The sequence below is a fragment of the Scyliorhinus torazame genome, chromosome 2, assembly GCF_047496885.1.
Source record: "Scyliorhinus torazame isolate Kashiwa2021f chromosome 2, sScyTor2.1, whole genome shotgun sequence".
Taxonomy (NCBI): domain Eukaryota; kingdom Metazoa; phylum Chordata; class Chondrichthyes; order Carcharhiniformes; family Scyliorhinidae; genus Scyliorhinus; species Scyliorhinus torazame.
In genome coordinates, this window is record NC_092708.1 from 296,516,484 (window position 1) to 296,535,609 (window position 19,126).

The following is a 19,126-nucleotide window of genomic DNA, read 5'->3' on the forward strand; positions in this document are numbered from 1 at the left end:
TCTCAGCCAGAACAGATTTGAGGGTGAGGGTTTGGAGGAGGGACTGGAGTAGGTGTAGGTTTCACACTCTCAGCATACGCTGGAATTTACAATTTTATGGGTATGGAGGGGGGTCAGGCGTAGCGAGAATACGCTACATGTTTGAATGGGCTGCCAACAACACCATTCAGCAAGTTTGTGCCTTCCGAAAAGGTGGAAACAGAAAAGAAAATTAATTTAATTTGTTGTTTCAGTATAATTCAATGATTTACAGTAGTTTTGGGTATTCAGTACACTCGCAGTCAAATATGCAATGTGATTAAGCTACAGTTCATTTAATGTATTAAATATCCAATCTTTAATCAGCATTAAGGCAGAATTGCATTTATGTACCCAAATCCACTGATGATTGAAGGACGGTATAATTTGTCACAACATTGGTTTGTTGCTGAGAGCTGTGTCAAAATGTCCCACAGCGCTATGCATCAATACTGCAGTTAAGGCAACTCAGTGGAGGTATTCAAGATAGCACAGTTGATGAAACTATTTCAATTATATTGGTAAGCATTTCCGTTTTAGTCCTCCATGAATAGTTTCTAGTGTCACACATTCAAGTATCAACTATGTCAACGTAAACTTTTATTTGTACAAAGAAACAAAAATTATTTTTACAAAGTAAACCACATTATTAAATTCGGAACTACTGATGCCAGAAACATTACATAACAATCCAGTTCCTGGATTCCACATTTTATTGGGCATTTGAAAGGATGCGTTTAAAAAAAAAAAGAGAAAATGTTGCAGCGTGGAAAAACCTCAATCCTCCCCCAAATTTCAATTACAAATTTCATAAATAAGAGAAATTCAACATCCCACAAATTGTTTTCAACACAATAAATATCTACTCTATTTCATGGCACACCAATAATTCTCACCAGCATGAAATATGTACAGTACTGAAATGATATACAATTGTCACTCATGTTGTAGTGTAACATTCTTTGTTGGTTTAAAAAACCTCATTTTTAATTAAAATAAAGATGTAACTTGAGACTTGGTGACTGATTTTCCTTTAAACAAATTAACAATCTATTTCTTCACAAAATGAGAACACAGGTGAGCTCCACAATTATATTTATAAAAGTATAACATTTACCCTGTGTTTGGTGGAAGACACTACTATGCATGAATGTTACTTCAAAAAAGTACAAAAGTCATTCAGTAAAACAGTACTGTATCCAATATACACAATTATGAAATCTCTACAAATTTATTGTAGCAAAATGCAGCTTCACACTACATTTTCCTGAGTGCTTAACAATAGAAGAATTTTAGTCCAGTGCAGGTCGCATTTCAAGGTTGTAAAATAAAAGTTATTGCAGTTCATAGAAGGGCAAGGCAGTCTGTGGCATGATTTTAGTTTTCATTTCAAAACTGGAACACCATATATATTTTATAATGTTCCCATCTAAAGCAACACCACTGAACAACCTTATATTCTTGACCTTTTGGTAACCGGTGGTTGTGGTGGATGGTCCACATTGGCAGGTTTCATTGGCAATCCCAGCTTTTCTACTTGATTGTGAAAGAAGGCTTGAAGTTTTAACCCAGCTTTTGCTTCAGTTGTGTTTCGAGGATTGTATTCAAAACAGTTTGTAAACATCAATTCGACATCATCAATAAAATCCGCTGCAACAGAAAAGAAAAATTTTAAGATGTAATTATAAAACAATTTTTAGATACACTAGCAGATTTCCATGGCCTTACTCACGGAACGGGAGGATATGGGGTGGGATTTTCCGCACCTTCCCGCGACGTGTTTCGCACCGGCAGAGGCAGTCTGTCATTGGCGGGATCTTTGGGCCCCTGCTGCTGTTAATGGGGTTTCCCGTTGAATTCAACCTCCACCGCCGAGAAACCCACAGCGGGGGTTCACTGTCAGCAGGATGGGGAGATCCCGCCAGCGGGAACAGCAGGAAAATTCCAGCCATAGGTCTTGTAACAGAAGATTTATACTATACATCACAGTATAACAGGAAAATAAATTGTGCATCATTCCCTTGAATACATAATCTAGGCCAACGCCCAAGGGGCAGCGATCCGGGAGGTCCGGCAAAAGGTCTCGGAGAATGAGGACGAGATCTTGGGCCTGGCGGTGAAGGTGGAGGCGCACGAGGCGCTCCATAAGATCAGGTAAGGCTAAGAAAGGGGTGGGTAGGGCAGGTGTTCCATTCGGGGTTGGATGCAAAAAAATCGGGGGGTGGCGATTTTGGTGGGGAAGCGGGTGTCGTTTGAGGCGTTGAGCATCGTGGCAGACAGTGGAGGTAGGTATGTGATGGTGAGTGGTAAGCTGCAGGGGGTGCGGGTTGTCTTGGTAAATGTACACGCCCCGAATTGGGACGATACGGGGTTCATGGGGCGCATGTTGGGCCGGATCCCAGACTTGGAGACAGGGGGCTTGATAATGGGGGGGGGGTGGAGACGGACGACTTCAACACGGTGCTGGATCCGGCATTGGATCGCTCTAGGTATAGGACGGGCAGGAGGCCGGCAGCGGCCAAGGTGCTGAGGGGGTTTATGGACCAGATGGGAGGAGTGGATCCATGGAGGTTTGCGAGGCCGGGGGCCAGGGAATTCTCATTCTTCTCCCATGTTCATAAGGCCTACTCTCGGATTTACTTTTTTGTAATGAGCAGGACACTGATTCAGAGGGTGGCGGACACGAAGTATTCGGCGATAGCCATCTCTGACCATGCCCCGCATTGGGTGGACCTTGAGCTGGGGGAACCTCGAGCTGGGGGAGGAGGGACCAGCGGACGCTGTGGCGCTTGGAGGTGGGGTTGTTGGCGAACGAGGAGGTGAGTAGGCGGTTCCGGGGGTGTATAGAAAGGTACCTGGAGGCCAATGATAATGGGGAGGTGCAGGTAGGGGTGGTCTGGGAGGCGCTGAATGCGATCATCAGGGGAGAGCCGGTCTCCATTAGGGCCCACGGAGAGGGAAGGAGCGGAGAGGGAGAGGCTAGTGGGGGGGAGGTGGTAAGGGTGGATAGGGGCTATTCAGAGGCCCCCGAGGAGGGACTACTCAAGGAGCGACGAAGCCTCCAGGCCGAGTTCGATTTGTTGACCACCAGGAAGGCAGAGGTGCAGTGGAGGAAGGCGCAAGGGGTGGTGTACAAGTACAGAGAGAAGGCTAGCCGGATGCTGGCGCACCAGCTTCGGAAGCGGGAGGCAGCGAGGGAGATCGGGGGAGTTAAGGATGGAGGGGGGAGCACGGTGCGAAATGCGGTGGGTATTAACGGGGTCTTCAGGGGCTTTTACGAGGGACTGTCTCGCTCTGAGCCCCCATCGAAGGGGGGGGGGGGGATGGGTCGCTTTCTGGACCGGCTGAGGTTCCCGAGGATAGAGGCTGGGGGCGCCGGTTGGGTTGGAGGAACTGGTCAAAGGACTGGGGAGTATGCAGGCGGGGAAGGCACCGGGGCCAGATGGGTTCCCGGTGGAATTCTATAGGAAGTACTTGGACCTGTTGGGCCCGCTGCTGGTAAGGACTTTCAACGAGGCAAGGGGGGGGGGGGGGGGGGGGGGGGGGAGAGAGATCCTGCCCCCGATGATGTCTAGGGCGCTGATTTCTCCAATTCTGAAGCGGGACAAGGATCCTGTACAGTGCGGATCGTATAGGCCGATTTCATTCCTTAATGTGGATGCAAAACTGCTAGCAAAGGTATTGGCCATGAGGATTGAGTTCCGGGGATCATACACTAGGATCAGACGGGTTTTGTCAAGGGGAGGCAGTTGAATACCAACGTACGTAGGCTCCTGAATGTAATAATGATGCTGGCGGTGGAGGGGGAGGCGGAGATAGTGGCGGCTATGGACACGGAGAAGGCCTTTGATAGGGTGGAGTGGGAGTACCTGTGGGAGGGAGGTGTTGAGGAGGTTTGGGTTCATGGAGGGGTTCGTCAACTGGGTGAGGTTGCTGTGCGAGGCCCCGGTGGAGTATGACCACGAACAGGAGGAGGTCGGAATATTTCCGGCTATACCGAGGGACGAGGCAGGGGTGTCCTCTATCTCCCCTGGCCATGGCTTTGAGGGAGTCTAGGTACTGGAGGGGGTGGGAGGAACACAAGGTATCATTGTATGCGGACGATCTGCTATTGTATGTGGCGGACCCGGTGGGGGGAATGCCGGAGGTGATGCGGATCCTGAGGGAGTTTGGGGATTTCTCCGGGTATAAGCTCAACATGGGGAAGAGAGAGCTATTCGTGGTGCACCCGGGAGACCAGGAAAGCGGGATTGATGAGCTTCCGCTAAAAAGGGCAGAAAGAAGTTTTAGATACCTGGGGGTTCAGGTGGCTAGGAGTTGGGGGGCCCTGCATAAGCTCAACTTAACGAGGCTGGTGGAGCAAATGAAGGAAGAGTTCAAAAGGTGGGATATGCTGCCGCTCTCCCTGGCGGGTAGGGTGCAGTCGGTTAAAATGACGGTGCTCCAGAGGTTTTTGTTTCAGTGCCTCCCCATCCTGATCCCCAAGGCCTTCTTTAAGCGGGCTAACGGAGTATTATGGGGTTCGTATGGGCGAAGACGACCCCGAGGGTGAGAAGGGTGTTCTTGGAGCGGTGCGGGGACAGGGGGGGGGGGGTTTAGTGTTGCCAAACTTATGTGGGTACTATTGGGCTGCCCTCGTGGCGATGATACGTAAGTGGGTAATGGAGGGGGAGGGGGCGGCATGGAAGAGGCTGGAGATGGCGTCCTGTGTGAGCACGAGTCTGGGGGCGCTGGTGACGGCACCGCTGCCGCTTCCCCCGACGAGGTACACCATGAGCTCGGTGGTAGCGGCGACCCTCAAAATCTGGGGCAACGGAGACGCCACAGGGGGGAGATGGGGGCTTCGGTGTGGTCCCCAGTACGAGAGAACCATCGGTTTGTCCCGGGGAAAATAGATGGGGGGTTCCTGAGTTGGCACAGGGCAGGTATTAGGAGGATGGGGGACCTGTTCATAGACAGGAAGTTTGCGAGTCTTGGGGAGCTGGAGGAGAAATTTGGGTTCCTCCCGCCCCCCGGAATGCTTTCAGATATATGCAGACAAGGCCGTTCGTTAGGCGACAAGTGTTGGAAGTTTCCGCTGCTGCCGGCGCGCAGGGTCCAGGACAGGGTGCTTTCAGGGATGTGGGTTAGAGAGGGTAGGATCTCAGCAGCTTATCAGGTGATGATGAGGAGGAGGAGGAGGCCTCGGCGGAGGAGTTAAAATGTTAGTGGGAGGAGCTGGGGGAGATCATCGATGAGGGTATGTGGGTGGATGCCCTGGGAAGGGTAAACTCTTCCTCCTCTTGCGCGAGGCTCAGCCTGATACAATTTAAGGTGCTGCACAGGGCGCACATGACTGGGGCAAGGCTAAGCCGTTTTTTTGGGAGTGAGGACAGATGTGCGAGGATCCCAGCAAACCACACCCACATGTTCTGGGCATGTCCAGCGTTGGAGGAGTTCTGGAGGAGCGTAGCGAGGACGGTGTCAAGGGCAGTGAATTCCAGGGTTAGGACTAGCTGGGGGCTCGCAATATTTGGGGCGTTGGATGAGCCGAGAGTGCAGGAGGCGAAAGAGGCCGGTATTCTGGCCTTTAGGTCCTTGGTAGACCGGCGAAGGGTTCTGCTTCAGTGGAAGGATGCGAGGCCCCCAAGTGTGGAATTCTGGATCAGCGATATGGTGGGGTTTATTAAATTGGAGAAGGTGAAATTTGCCTTAAGGGGATCTGTGCAAGGGTTCTTCAGGCAGTGGCAGCCGTTCCTAGACTTCCTGGCAGAGCGTTTGGAGATGGTCAGCAACAGGGGGGCGTGGGGGGTAAGTTTGTGTCTAGTAGTTTATTGTTTACTGTTTAACGTTTATTTGTTTATTTATGCACTTTTGTTCCTGTTTTATTATTTGTGTAAAGGGGAGGGTTTCTATTTTTCTGTTGTAGTAACGTGAACATTTTGAATAAAAATTATTTTTTTAAAAACGAAGTGCAGGTTAGGTGGATTGGCCATGCTAAATTGCCCTCAAGTGTCCAAAAGGTTAGTGGGGTTACAGGGATAGTGTGGAGGTGTAGGCTTCGGTAGGGTGCATTCTCCAAGGGCTGGTGCAGACTCGATGGGATGAATGGCCTCCTCCTGCACTGTAGATTCTATGAAATACATTAAGTGCTTTGTGCAATTACTTTTGGAGTTCACAACCGGTTCTATTGACAAACATAACCAAGTTGGATCAGCAATATTCCACAATTGGCCACGATGCACACAAATCTATGTCTGATCTTTGTCATGAGCAGAGAACATAATATAATGGCAGCCAACGTGTAGCAAAATGTTGCTGAGACAGGCGTGCAGGAACTGGTGCAACAAATACAGGCAAGAAATAAATTTGAATGTTGAGACAGGTCAGGCCACAACTGAAGGAGCGGGAAAACTTTGGGCAGAGGGGCTGGGATCAAAGTGAAGGGAAAAATAACCAATAAAAGCAGTGTATGCAGCTCTAGTTTTTTTTGCAGCAGAGATATTAAAATATAGTCGAGGTACATCTGATGGGCAGCCTTTCCCTTTCAATCTAGGGAATGGATCTGATTTTTGATTATCTCAAACATCTAATTGATTAAATTCAAATGAATAGTTAATTGAAAATAAAGGATGACTGGAAATGGATAAAACCAAGGTATTTAAACTTTCAAAACTTACATGCAAAGTTATAAACACATCGATTTAATTTTTCTCTTATAATATTTAAGGCAACTGGCTTTTTAATAATATCATAATAATCAGTGACCTGTAAAGGAAACAGAAAAAAGATGCCATGTTAATGGGATTTTATTCCTCATCAGTGTAATAGAAAACATCTTGAATAAAACATTTGATTAGTGCAATGAATAATTATTTAAATAAATAATCTGAAAAAAGACAAAAACACTTGTGCAATTGACTAAATGTTCAGTTGACCAATATCGATATTTCCAAGTAAATGTATTACTTTAAGAAATTAAGGATATAGCAATAGGCTAAACACTTTTTAAGGAGCTGTGCTCCCATTGGGATTACGCAACCTGAACATTCAGAAGATGACTATTCTGCTACATAATCAAAAAATGCATTTATTTACTTAATCAAACCCAACAATATTTATAATATATCATGATGAGGAAACAAGGTATGAATGGCTAACTGACGTTTTTTCTAATACCCATGTTTTACTATATAAAGTTAATAGCAAAACCAACTAAAATGCAAGTCTTAAATTCCTATTGTAGACATGAACTAGAATTTGATGACCAAGACAAAGGATCATGCACATTAGTTTAAAATACTAAATATCAACCAGTCACTTGCACAGAATCTATGTCACTACAAGATAATTTTAATGCAATTAAATATACCTGGGCTTTGTTTACCAGCTTCAGGAATGGCCAACTGTCTTCATGCCGTACTAAGTCGACTATTAGCTGTTCACAAACAGAAAGCTCGTGTATACCAGAGTGTCGACTTGAGCTCCTCCGATTCCCTGTTATTTTTGATACTTGCATCGCTGTGTCTTGTTAAAAAAAATACAAACCGTGACTAAAATAAATCACATGTTCACAGACTGAGTATTTCATTTCTTGCTCAGGCTCAGTAAGCCTAGGAGAATAACGGCTACTAAATTTTCTTATAGCCTTGCAAAACTAAATTGTCAGAATATCTAATGCATTAAAATATTCAAAGAGTAACCAATTTTTAAAAAAACTCAAAAGTTAAAATAATTTGATTCTGGATATGACTCAGTTGATCCTCACCTCTGTTAAACCAAGAAAGCTTCATCACATTACATTGTACACAGAGTGAATGAAGAAAAATTGATTGTTTTTGAGGAGATGCTCAAAATGAAGGAATGGACCTTTTGCAGTAGACAAGGTATTGTGTAAATCCCTTCAAGGCACTTCGAACACACACACACACACACACACACACACAAGATCTCTCTTTGCTGGCAAATGCATGTAGGCAAGGCAAGAGAAAGTGACTTGTATTGTGTGTTTTTAACACAGAAACAAGTGCAATGCTTCAGGAGACAGGATCAATAAATGGGTGATCAACACCTGGAATCCCTGGTCTAAGACCACCGGGAGTGGACAGCAAAAGGAGCACATGGCAACCTGGGCACCACACCCACCCGCTTCTCTAACAATCGCCTGCCCCACCTCAGATTGTAGGCCACTCATTGGACTCGTCAGTCACCTTAGAACTCATTTTTAGTGTGAAAGCAAGTCACCTTCGACTCTGAGGGACAGCATGAAGTGCAAAAGGCTAGCATGCAGGTACAGCGTGTAATCAGGAAAATTAATAGGTTATTGCTTATTGCAAGGGAGATTGAATACAAAAGGTTGAGGGGTGGCATTGGTGAGACCACATGTGGACTACTGTGAACAGCATTGATCTCCTTTTTTAAGAAAAGATGTAAATGTGATGGAAGCAGTTTAGATCCAGTCTACTAAATTAATCCTTGGAATGAGAGGATTATCTTAGGAGGACAGGGTGGACAGGCTAGGTTTGTATCTACTGACTTTCAGAAGAGTTAAGAGGCGACTTGATTGAAACGTACAGATCTGGAGGGGTTTTGACAGTGGAAGCAGCATGAGAATCTAGGGGCACGATTCAGCAGCTTCATCTGGGTGTTGGGGCGAGGCCATTGACTCTCACGAGAGGCCTCTCACAAGATTTGCGATGCTCAAAGCGTCTTCCATCACAGGGGGTGTCTCTCAGGCGGTTGGGGACAGTGCAGGGTGCACCCTGGCTCTCCCTCTGGCACCTGGACACCTTGGCACTGGCAAGAATTGGGCCCTGGAGAGTGAGGAGAGTTCCAGGGACTCAATAGATTTTTTTTTTTGGGGTTGTGGGGGGTGGGGGGGGGGGGGGGGAGGAAAGGAGAGAAGAGGAGAGAAAGAAAGCAAGCTTGGGGCAGCCTTCCAAAATGCCAACCCAGTCTGTGAGGAGTCTTTCCTCTAAAATCCTTCTAATTGCAGCCTCAGCACTCAGCAGTCTTCCAAAGACTCAAAAACACCAGCAAAGTCCCGTTGAATAGCAGGATGTTTCCGGCTTCGGAGTGGACTTTAACTCAAATCTGTTGAATCATGCCCTAGAACTAGGGGGTCACGGTTTAAAAATTAGGACTCGCCCACTTAAGACAGGAATGAGGAGAATTATTTTCTCTCAAAAGGTAGTGAATCTTTGAAACACTTCCTCAAAGACAGTGGAAACAGAGTCTTTGAACATTTTGATGGCAGAGCTAGATAGATTCTTGATAAGCAAGGGGTTGAAAAGTTACTAGGATGGGGACGCCGAGTTGAGGTTACAATCAGATCAGCCATGATCTTATTAATGACGGGGCAGGCTTGAGGAGTCAAGTGGCCTACTCTTGATCCGAATTCATGTATATCGGCAGCGAGACGTTTTAATCAATCCAAATTTTTGTATGAACCACTGCCTCCTTCCTCCATGGACTTTTATTTTCCCAATCACATTTTGGCTTCTCCCTAGCAGTAGACAATATCCTGAGATCTATCACTTGCTCCTTTAATCCTGACCTAACCAATTCCTTGTCCCGATATTCAGACAGAAATAGTTTACTTTACACAAGCGTTATTCCCCTATCTTTAAAAATTAGCATTACTTCATTATTTAACCCTCGCCGACTACTGTCATATGTTTGAACATGTCACAGAAACAGAAATTTACAGTTACAAGCCATTTTTCTTGCTACATTGTGACTTTCAATTATTTTTCTTAGTCAGATTTCCTTGCCATCCTAGTCATCAACGTCACATTTTTGCAGTAACAGTTGTGCTGTGCTTTTCTTTCCAAATTCCGTATATAGCATGCCACAAGGTCAACTACTTCAGCCTCCTTTACTTCGAAGAATCCATTTTGGACAATCGCTTTTTGTTTATTTCAAGTGCCCCCTTGTCATTATGGTTCATTTGGAGCCCATCTCTAAATTTACGAATCAAGCAAACACAAGATCGGTACCAGAAATCAAAGTGTTTCAAATTGATTGATACAGGTTAATTGAAAGGGTCTTTATGACAGATGTAGTTTAACACAGACAAGGTGTGGTGTACTTTAAGTTAGAAAACACCGTACAGGTTTACAATTTGCAAGGAAAAGGATCAGGATCTGGGAACAGCAGCTGACTCCTCATTAAACATGAATAAGCAATGTCGACGTTGCTATAGAGATATCAAATGGTGCAAGATGCAAAGCTATGACCAGAGTACAGATAAAGTTCACTACATCAAGCTCTGATGAGTCCACACAGTATTGAGTGTCTGATTCATGTGCAGAGGGGAACCTGCACTGCTAAAATGTGATTGTTATAGTAAAAAAGGACTTCAATAGCAGGGAATAGATTAGTTGAGACTCTGGCAAGTTACAGGCAGTCTCTTGGAACATGCCAGATTGTTTGAAAGTTCCCCAGACGATCAAGTGAATTGGCTGCAAGGTCACCCTTCTTTCTTGCCGCCAACCCAAGGTTTATCTGCATACTGCTGGAGGAAAGACTGAGAGCAAGATCGACAGTGTACAAGACTCAGCTGACCGAATATTTGTGTCCCATTTCATTTGAGTCAGAAATTTCTCCAATTGAACATTGGGAATACCATTCTGAAGACGCACTTGGTTCCTTCACACAAAATAACCGACAATTAATCCAATTTCATTCCCTTGCTAATCATTCAGAACCAGACCGTGGCATTTCATTAGATCCTCAAACTTTACAACTTGTCATTTGGACCACATAGTTCTAAGTCTGTAATACAATTGGTGTTTGCTCTTAACTCATTTCTGCTATTGAAGACTGTCCATATTTTGATCATTTCAATATTACTTCAATACCCTCTTCTCCACCTCCAATATAAAAAAACTACACTGCTTACATCTGGTCCTACACTAAATCCCGCAGCACAACCAATCCCGTAGCACAACCCACATATCTTCATTAGCTTCCTGCCCTCCACTGCATCAAATTCAAAACACCCTCATTCCCAAATCCCTCCAGGACCATCTTAAGCCCTATTCTCCTGCAGTTGCTCAAGATGCATGTATTTTTTATTACCTGTGTATCCCCAACACCATCCTCTAGTCCACTATTCATGTAGGAGCTTCAAATGACATGGTCCTACTTTTTGGAACACCCTCTAATTCTATTCCCCTGCTCTTACTGCTTTGCTACCCACCTTTAAAACACTAATTGCATTTTTGGACATTTTGGTCTTGGCAGCTTGGCGTCAGATTTTGCTTTGAAGACTTGGAATTTTTGTTTTACATTATGATCTATACAATGACAAGTTGTGGCTGACCATATAGATGGTAAAGTATATTACACAGTACATCATTTCAACATACTGTTCTTTAATAAAAATCAGATTTTCAATGATAAGCAGTGGATACTTTAAAAATGTAGTAGGCAGCACGGTAGCATTGTGGATAGCACAATTGCTTCACAGCTCCAGGGTCCCAGGTTCGATTCCGGCTTGGGTCACTGTCTGTGCGGAGTCTGCACATCCTCCCCGTGTGCGCGTGGGTTTCCTCTGGGTGCTCTGGTTTCCTCCCACAGTCCAAAGATGTGCAGGTTAGGTGGATTGGCCATGATAAATTGCCATTAGTGTCCAAAATTGCCCTTAGTGTTGGGTGGGGTTGCTGGGTTATGGGGATAGGGTGGAGGTGTTGACCTTGGGTAGGGTGCTCTTTCCAAAAGCCGGGGCAGACTCGATGGGCCGAATGGCCTCCTTCTGCACTGTAAATTCTATGATAATCTATGTTATTCATTACATTTTTTGAAAAGTAGTACAACAGATAACTTTGCATGTTGAGACCCAAATTTGGTAACATTAGTCATTTTCAAAAATCTAATTCAATTTCTGCAGGCTGTCTTACTACACTTACACAGTGCCTTGGCGAGACCACACTTAGAATATTGCATGCAGCTTTGGTCTCCAAGAAAGGCTATACTTGCCATAGTGGGAATGCAGCAGAGCTTCACTAGACCGATACTGGCGTTGGCAGGACTGTCCTAAAGGAAAGATTGGTTTGACTAGGCTGATACCAGGGTTGGCGGGACGGTCCTATGAGGAAAGATTGGTTTGACTGGGCCTGTATTCACTAGAGCTTAGAAGGATGGGAGGAGATCTGATTGAAGCATAAAATTATAACAGTGCTGGACAGATTAGATGCAAGGAGGATGTTGTCTCCGGTTGGGGAATCTGGAACCAAGGAACAGTCTCAGGATACAGGATAGACCATTTAGGACGGAGGTGAGGAAACACTCATTCACTCAAAGGGTAGGATATCTGTAGAATTCTCTACCACAGGAGGGCCAAGTCACTGAATGTATTCAAGAACAAGATCATTTTTTTAAAAATAAAAGATTTGAGTGACATCAAGTGGTTTGGGGAGAAAGAATGAATATGGCATTGAAGTAGAGGATCAGCCATGATCATATTGCAAGGTGGAGCAGGCTTGAAGGGCCGAATGGCCTGCTCCTAGTTTAAATGCTTGTAAAACCTACTTGTAGGTTACAGAAAAACTAATAGTGGTGACAGCCATTCAGAATTTTGTAATTTATACGAGTTGATATCCAGACAATTAATTTGATGTGAATTATTCAGCAATATATTTAATACGATAGCCTATATCACCACATGATAACATTAGAATGTAATGCAGTAACTTCTTGAAAAATTGAGAAGTTCCTGCATTACATTCGAACAACACTTTTATCTACCTGCAGATTTCCGTTTCCTGCCTCTTTTGCCCGTTTTGATCTTCGGCATTGGATTCTGTTGTACACGGCGTGTATACTTCCTCTTTTTTCTTACAGGTTCATCCTGGGAGAGGTCCAATTCAGAAACATTAACATTGCGAGAGATTGAAGTGCTGCATTCAGGAGTGCTAGCAGCAATCCTCTGATATTTTCGTCGCTTAGGCGGGGTGACCAATTCACTGAGGGATTCAATTGCTCGACAGGATTTGGCACGACGATATGGTCTGGGCAGTGGTTTTATTTCAGAGTTTGATGCAGATTTTGGCTTCCTCCCCAATCTTCGTCCACGCTTTCTACCGACTAATTTGGGTTTTTTTGACTGATTGCGACGGGTGTATTTTCTTCTGCCTGTGTGCTGGGTACCCATTACTTTTAGAGATCTGGGCCTTCCTCTTCTGCGCTTGATTTGTAGTTTCACCCGTGGTCTTCCTCTTCGTGGTTCACTGGTTAGGGAAATAAAACACACATACCTTCCTCAAAACATTTATACAAGAGGATTCCTTCACTGCACATTGAAACCAACTTAGGCATCCAAATTTAAATGTTTGGAATATCTATGTTCTGGTCGAAATGAAATTCAGTGACAATTATCTGTTATACGGTCCTAAGATTAACTTTTACAATAAAATATGTCGCCATTATAAACCTGGACCAAAACATGAAAAATCAAATCCAATGTTGTCACTGTGGAGTCTACAATACTGGATAAAATATTAAAGAAAATGTGTTCATAATAGTAATCTTTGTCACAAGTAGGCTTACATTAACACTACAATGAAGTTACTGTGAAAAGCCCCGAGTCGCCACATTTCTGCCTCTTCGGGTGCACGCAGGCAGAATTAAGAATGTCCAAATTACCTAACAGCACGTCTTTTGGGACTTGGAGGAAACCGGAGCACCCGGAGGAAACCCACAAAGCCACGGGGAGAACGTGCAGACTCCACAAAGACAATGGCCCAAGCTGGGAATCGAACCTGGGACCATGGAGCTGTGAAGCAACAGTGCTACCCACTGTGCTGCCTGTGGGATGTGTACAGCTGGCTATGCCAGCATCTACTGCCCATCCCCGAGGACATGAGTCAACCCCATTGCGGTGCATCCGGCGTCACATATCGGCCAGATCAGGCAAGGATGGCAGATTTCCTTTCCTAAAGGACATTTATGAATCAGGTGGGTTTTTAATGACAATCAACAATGGTTTCATGATCATCTTTCGACTTTTAATTCCAGATTTTTTATTGAATTCCAATTTCGAGGTCTTGCACTTTGGAAAAAAGAATAGAGGCATGGACTATTTTCTAAACGGTGACAAAATTCATAATGCTGAAGTGCAAAGGGACTTGGGAGTCCTAGTCCAGGATTCTCTAAAGGTAAACTTGCAGGTAGAGTCCGTAATTAAGAAAGCAAATGCAATGTTGTCATTCATCTCAAGAGGCTTGGAATATAAAAGCAGGGATGTACTTCTGAAGCTTTATAAAGCATTAGTTAGGCCCCATTTAGAATACTGTGAGCAGTTTTGGGCCCCACACCTCAGGAAGGACATACTGGCACTGGAGCGGGTCCAGCGGAGATTTACACGGATGATCCCAGGAATGGTAGGCCTAACATACGATGAACGTCTGAGGATCCTGGGACTATATTCATTGGAGTTTAGGAGGTTGAGGGGAGATCTGATAGAAACGTACAAGGTAATGAATGGCTTAGATAGGGTGGATGTAGGGAAGTTGTTTCCATTAGCATGGGAGACTAGGACCCGGGCGCACAGCCTTAGAATAAAAGGGAGTCACTTTAGAACAGAGATGAGGAGAAATGTCTTCAGCCAGAGAGTGGTGGGTCTGTGGAATTCATTGCCACAGAGGGCGGTGGAGGCCGGGACGTTGAGTGTCTTTAAGACAGAAGTTGATAAATTCTTGATTTCTCGAGGAATTAAGGGCTATGGAGAGAGAGAGCGGGTAAATGGAGTTGAAATCAGCCGTGATTGAATGGTGGAGTGGACTCGATGGGCCGAATGCCCTTACTTCCGCTCCTATGGTCTTCACCATCTACCATGGTGGAATTTGAACCCTGGGTTACTAGTTCAGTACACCACTGTCTCTATAAATCAACAGCAAAGCATTATTATATGCAATATGTCAAACTATTGGCATGTAAAATGCTTTCAGAGATTTGGCCTCTGTCTTAATTACGCTCTCCCCCCATGCCAACATCTTCAGTAATCCGGAGACATTTTAGGCAACTGGCTCTGAAAAGAGACGAACTAGACAATGAAAGGCCTGTCAGTATGATGTCAGGTTCTAGAGGTTCCCCACAACTATTATTTTTTTAAAATATATATTTTATTGAGGCATTTATATATTTACACAACAAACAATCACAAAACAAACCAAGGGCTGCAAATAACCAACTCAACAAAATACCTAACACCCCCGCCCCCCACCCACTGCTGACAACTTAACTTTTCTCGAGGAAGTCAATGAACGTCTGACCCTTCGGGCAAACCCCTCCATAGATCCTCTCAAGGTGAACTTTATTTTTTCTAGCCTGAGAAACTACCAGGTCACCCTCCATTCTAATAATATCCGTCTCCGGGCTACCAGGGAGGCAAAGGCCAAAACATCAGCCTCTCTCGCCCCCTGGACGCCCGGGTCTTCTGGCACTCCGAAGATTGCCACTTCTGGACTCGGGACCACCTTCACCTTCAGGACCTCTGACATAACCGGCAAACCCCTGCCAGAATCCCCCAAGCTTCAGATACACCCAAAACATGTGGACACGATTCACGGGCCCATCCGCACACTGCCCACACCCGTCTTCCACCCCTTCAAAAAACCTGCTCATCCTGGCCACAGTCATAAGTGCCCTGTGGACCACCTTAAACTGGATAAGGCTAAGCCTAGCACAGGACGAGGATACATTCACCCTCCTCAGGGCCTCCTCCCACAGCCCAGCTCCAACTCCCTACCCAACTCCTCCTCCCATGGTACCTGCTTCTGGACAAAATCCCTCACCTGCAAATACCGGAAACTCAAATTCCTCCTCGAACTCCTCCAAGCTCAGAAAGCTGCCCTCAACGAATAGATCCCCAAACCGCTCAATCCTCGCCCATTTCCATCCCCGACACCCCCCATCCAGCACCCCCCAGAACAAACCGGTGATCCCGATCTGTGCCCAGACCGAGGCCCCCTCCAGCCTCAGGTGCTGCCGCCACTGACCCCAGACTCTCAGGGCCACCACCACCACCGGGCTTGTGGTACACCTGGCCGGCGAGAACGGCAGAGGTGCCGTCAACAGTGCCCCCAAATGCGTCTCCTTACAAGAGGCTGCCTCCCCCAAAACTATTATTAGAGACTGCATGGCTGAGCATTTGGACAATTGAGTTGGTCAGAGTGTCAGCGTGGATTTGTGAACAATAAATCACATGAAATGAACTTGGTTGAATTTGAGGAAACAAACATGGGGACTATCTCGATGTTATTTGCATGCATTTCTGGAAGACATTTGTAAAAGTCCCCATACAACAGGTTTAATGAAAATGAGTGAATGGAATCATTGGAAACCTACTGGTTTGGACAGGAAATTGATTAGGTTGAACAACGCTGTACAGAATAATGACCACGCAGTAAAGCTGACGGGATGCATCTCATGGTGTTCCCAGGGATTTGATTTGCACTTTGGGGGGGGGGGGGGGGGTCAGATTTTCATTGCTGAGTTTAAACGACTTGGATGAAAAAGTGGAGAGCTGTACATCAAAGTTAGCTAATGACACCGTTAGATAGCACAGTAAATAGTTTTCATCGAAGCAATCGCAAAGGAACAGGTTAAGGAGGTAAAATTGACAGATGGAGTTTAATTTGAAAGTGTGTAAAGTCATCCATTTTGGACACTCGATAGATTGATCAAAGTACTTTCTAAATGGTAAAATGCAATGTTTGAGGAGTGAAATGTAAGAGTTCCAAAAGACATGTTATTTAAATAAAAGCTGGACTTCTGGTGGCGGCCATGGAGTGAGTGGTCGGTCACACACAATGTGGCTCCTGCTTGAGGTTGAAATACTTGGCCCTTTTTGCCTCTTTTCCGGGGCTTGACAGGTGGAAAAAGTGAAAATATCCAAGATTAAGGTATTCTCCTTCAGTGGGTAATGTCGAAGTTACCAAACAAGGAGTGCGACAAATATGGGGCAACATTCAAACCAAGAGGACTCACGTGGTGCAGATGGACCTGTGGCACAGTTGCCCACACATGGTTAATAGAGCAGTTGGTGACATTCCTGGGGGCTGCGTTCAAGCAACAAAGGAAGGCAACCTCAAAGAATCTGGCCAAGGTGGCGGAGCCAATTTGGGCTGCCGTGGAAAGAGTGAAACAGAAGCTGGAGGCATTGAATGCGTTGATCCAGAAGGTCGAGGAGGTGGTGGCTGACCATGAGGATCGTATGGCCTCATTGGAGGCTGAAACATTGATGATGGTGGAGGGTCAGAAAAAGTTGAGGGAGAAGGTCGATGACCTGGAAAATCGTTTGCAGAATCTGAGAATCGCGGGGCTGCCTGAAGGGATCAAGGGAACACAGGCCAAGTAGTCTGTGGCCAAGATGTTTGAGCAGTTGGTGGGGGAGGGAGTCTTTGACCGTCCTCCTGAGGTGGATCAGGCATACAGGTCACTGTGGAGGAGTCCAAAAGCAGGAGAGCTGCCGAGAGCGATCATCATGAGGCTGCATCGGTACTTGGATAAAGAGAAGATTCTGAAGTAGGTGAAGGAGACGCAGGATTGCACCTGGAAAGGCCATACTGTTCGCATCCATCAGGACCTGGGAGCAGAGCTGGCCAAACAGTGGGTCAGGTTCAACAGGGTCAAGGCAGCCCTCTACAGGAACAAGGTGCAGTTTGGGGTGCTGAACCGAGCTTGCCTGTGGGTCACGCGTGGGGACAGGAGCATTATTTCGACACATCGGAGGTGGCGAGCAGCTTTTTAAGGGACCATAGATTGGGGGACTTCTTTTGTTTCTGTGTTTGAGATGGGGGAGGAAGGAGCGAGTTGCTGACGTTGAAGGAATGGTTGTGGCACAGTTGGTTAGGGGGTGGCAGTGCCCATCTTGTGGGGACCCAGGAAGTGGGCAGGACTGGGGCCTGGAGGAGTCCATTGAAAGGTGGATATGGCTGATCAGGGTGTGGGGGGGGGGTGGGGGGGGGGGTCATGGAGCCATCCAACCAGACTGGTATCTTGGAACGTTAGGAGACTGAATAGGCCGATCAAACAGTCCTGCGTTTTTGCCCACTTAAAAAGAGTTGAAAGGCAGATGTGTTTATGCAAGAGACGCATGAGGGTGGTGGATCAGACTAAATGGAGGAAAGCGTGGGTGGGGCAGGTGTTTCATTCAGGGGTAGACATGAGGATGAGGGGGGTTGCGGTGATGATTGGTAAAAAGATGTTTTTTTCAGCTAGCGGTATCATGGGGGTTCCAGGGGATAGCTATGTGCTGGTGAGTGGGAGCTTGAAGGGTGTGCCTGTGGTGTTGGTGAATACCTATACTCCCAAATTGATGTAATGTTGATTTTATGAAAAAGGGTGCTGGTGAAGGTTCCGAGGGGGAGAGAGAGAGAGAGAGAGAGAGAGAGAGGGGGAGAGGGGGAGAGGGGGAGAGGGGGAGAGGGGGAGAGGGGGAGAGGGGGAGAGGGGGAGAGGGGGAGAGGGGGAGAGGGGGAGAGAGAGAGAGAGAGAGAGAGAGAGAAAGAGATTTTAATTTGGTTCTTGATCCTAGGATGGATTGGCAAATCCTTGAAGGTGTCAGCAATGACTAAAGAACTGTCGGGGTTTATGGAACATATTGGGGGAAGGGGTGGATCTGTAGCAGTTTGGTCGGCTCAGAGCAAAGGAATTTACGTTCTTCTCTCATGTTCATCGGGTGTATTCCCGGATCAATTTTTTGTCATGGGCAAGGCATTTTGGCGGGGGTGGTTGGAACAGAATACATGGCAATCGTGGTGTCGGGCCATGCATCGCATCTTGTGGACCTGTGTATGGAAAAGGGGTTTGTCAGCCGCAGTGGAGCTGTTGGCCGATCAGGAGATTTGTGAGGGATAGGGGTGGCCACATGTACAGCTCAATAAGAGTGGGATGGCACTTAAGGCTTTAATGGGGAGAAAGAGTTTGTTTCGATTCGGGCGCATAGGGACAATGAGGAATGGTTGGAGAGGAAGAGATTGGTGGGGGCAATTTGGGGGTAGATCGGAGGCATTTGGTGGGCCGAGGGGCTGTTGAAAGAGAGGAAAAATCTCCAGATGAAGTTCGAACTTATGTATACGAGAAAGGTGGCGGGCTACATTGTATGAGCATCGGGAGAATGCCA

At 46.1% G+C, this 19,126-nt stretch overlaps 1 protein-coding gene across 2 annotated transcripts in view; it reads right to left on the reverse strand.

Annotated features, from left to right (window-relative positions):
• Positions 1-605: 605 nt before the first annotated feature.
• Positions 606-19,126, reverse strand: part of baz1a (bromodomain adjacent to zinc finger domain, 1A) — a 118,094-nt gene continuing 99,573 nt past the window's right edge. For both annotated transcript variants that reach the window (XM_072488672.1, XM_072488663.1), the window contains exons 25-28: positions 12,748-13,229; positions 7,370-7,524; positions 6,678-6,765; positions 606-1,668 (exon numbers count right to left, since the gene is read on the reverse strand). In XM_072488672.1, the coding sequence (XP_072344773.1) occupies positions 1,472-1,668; positions 6,678-6,765; positions 7,370-7,524; positions 12,748-13,229 (922 nt within the window). In that variant the 3' untranslated portion in view covers positions 606-1,471. The remainder of the gene's footprint in view (positions 1,669-6,677; positions 6,766-7,369; positions 7,525-12,747; positions 13,230-19,126) is intronic.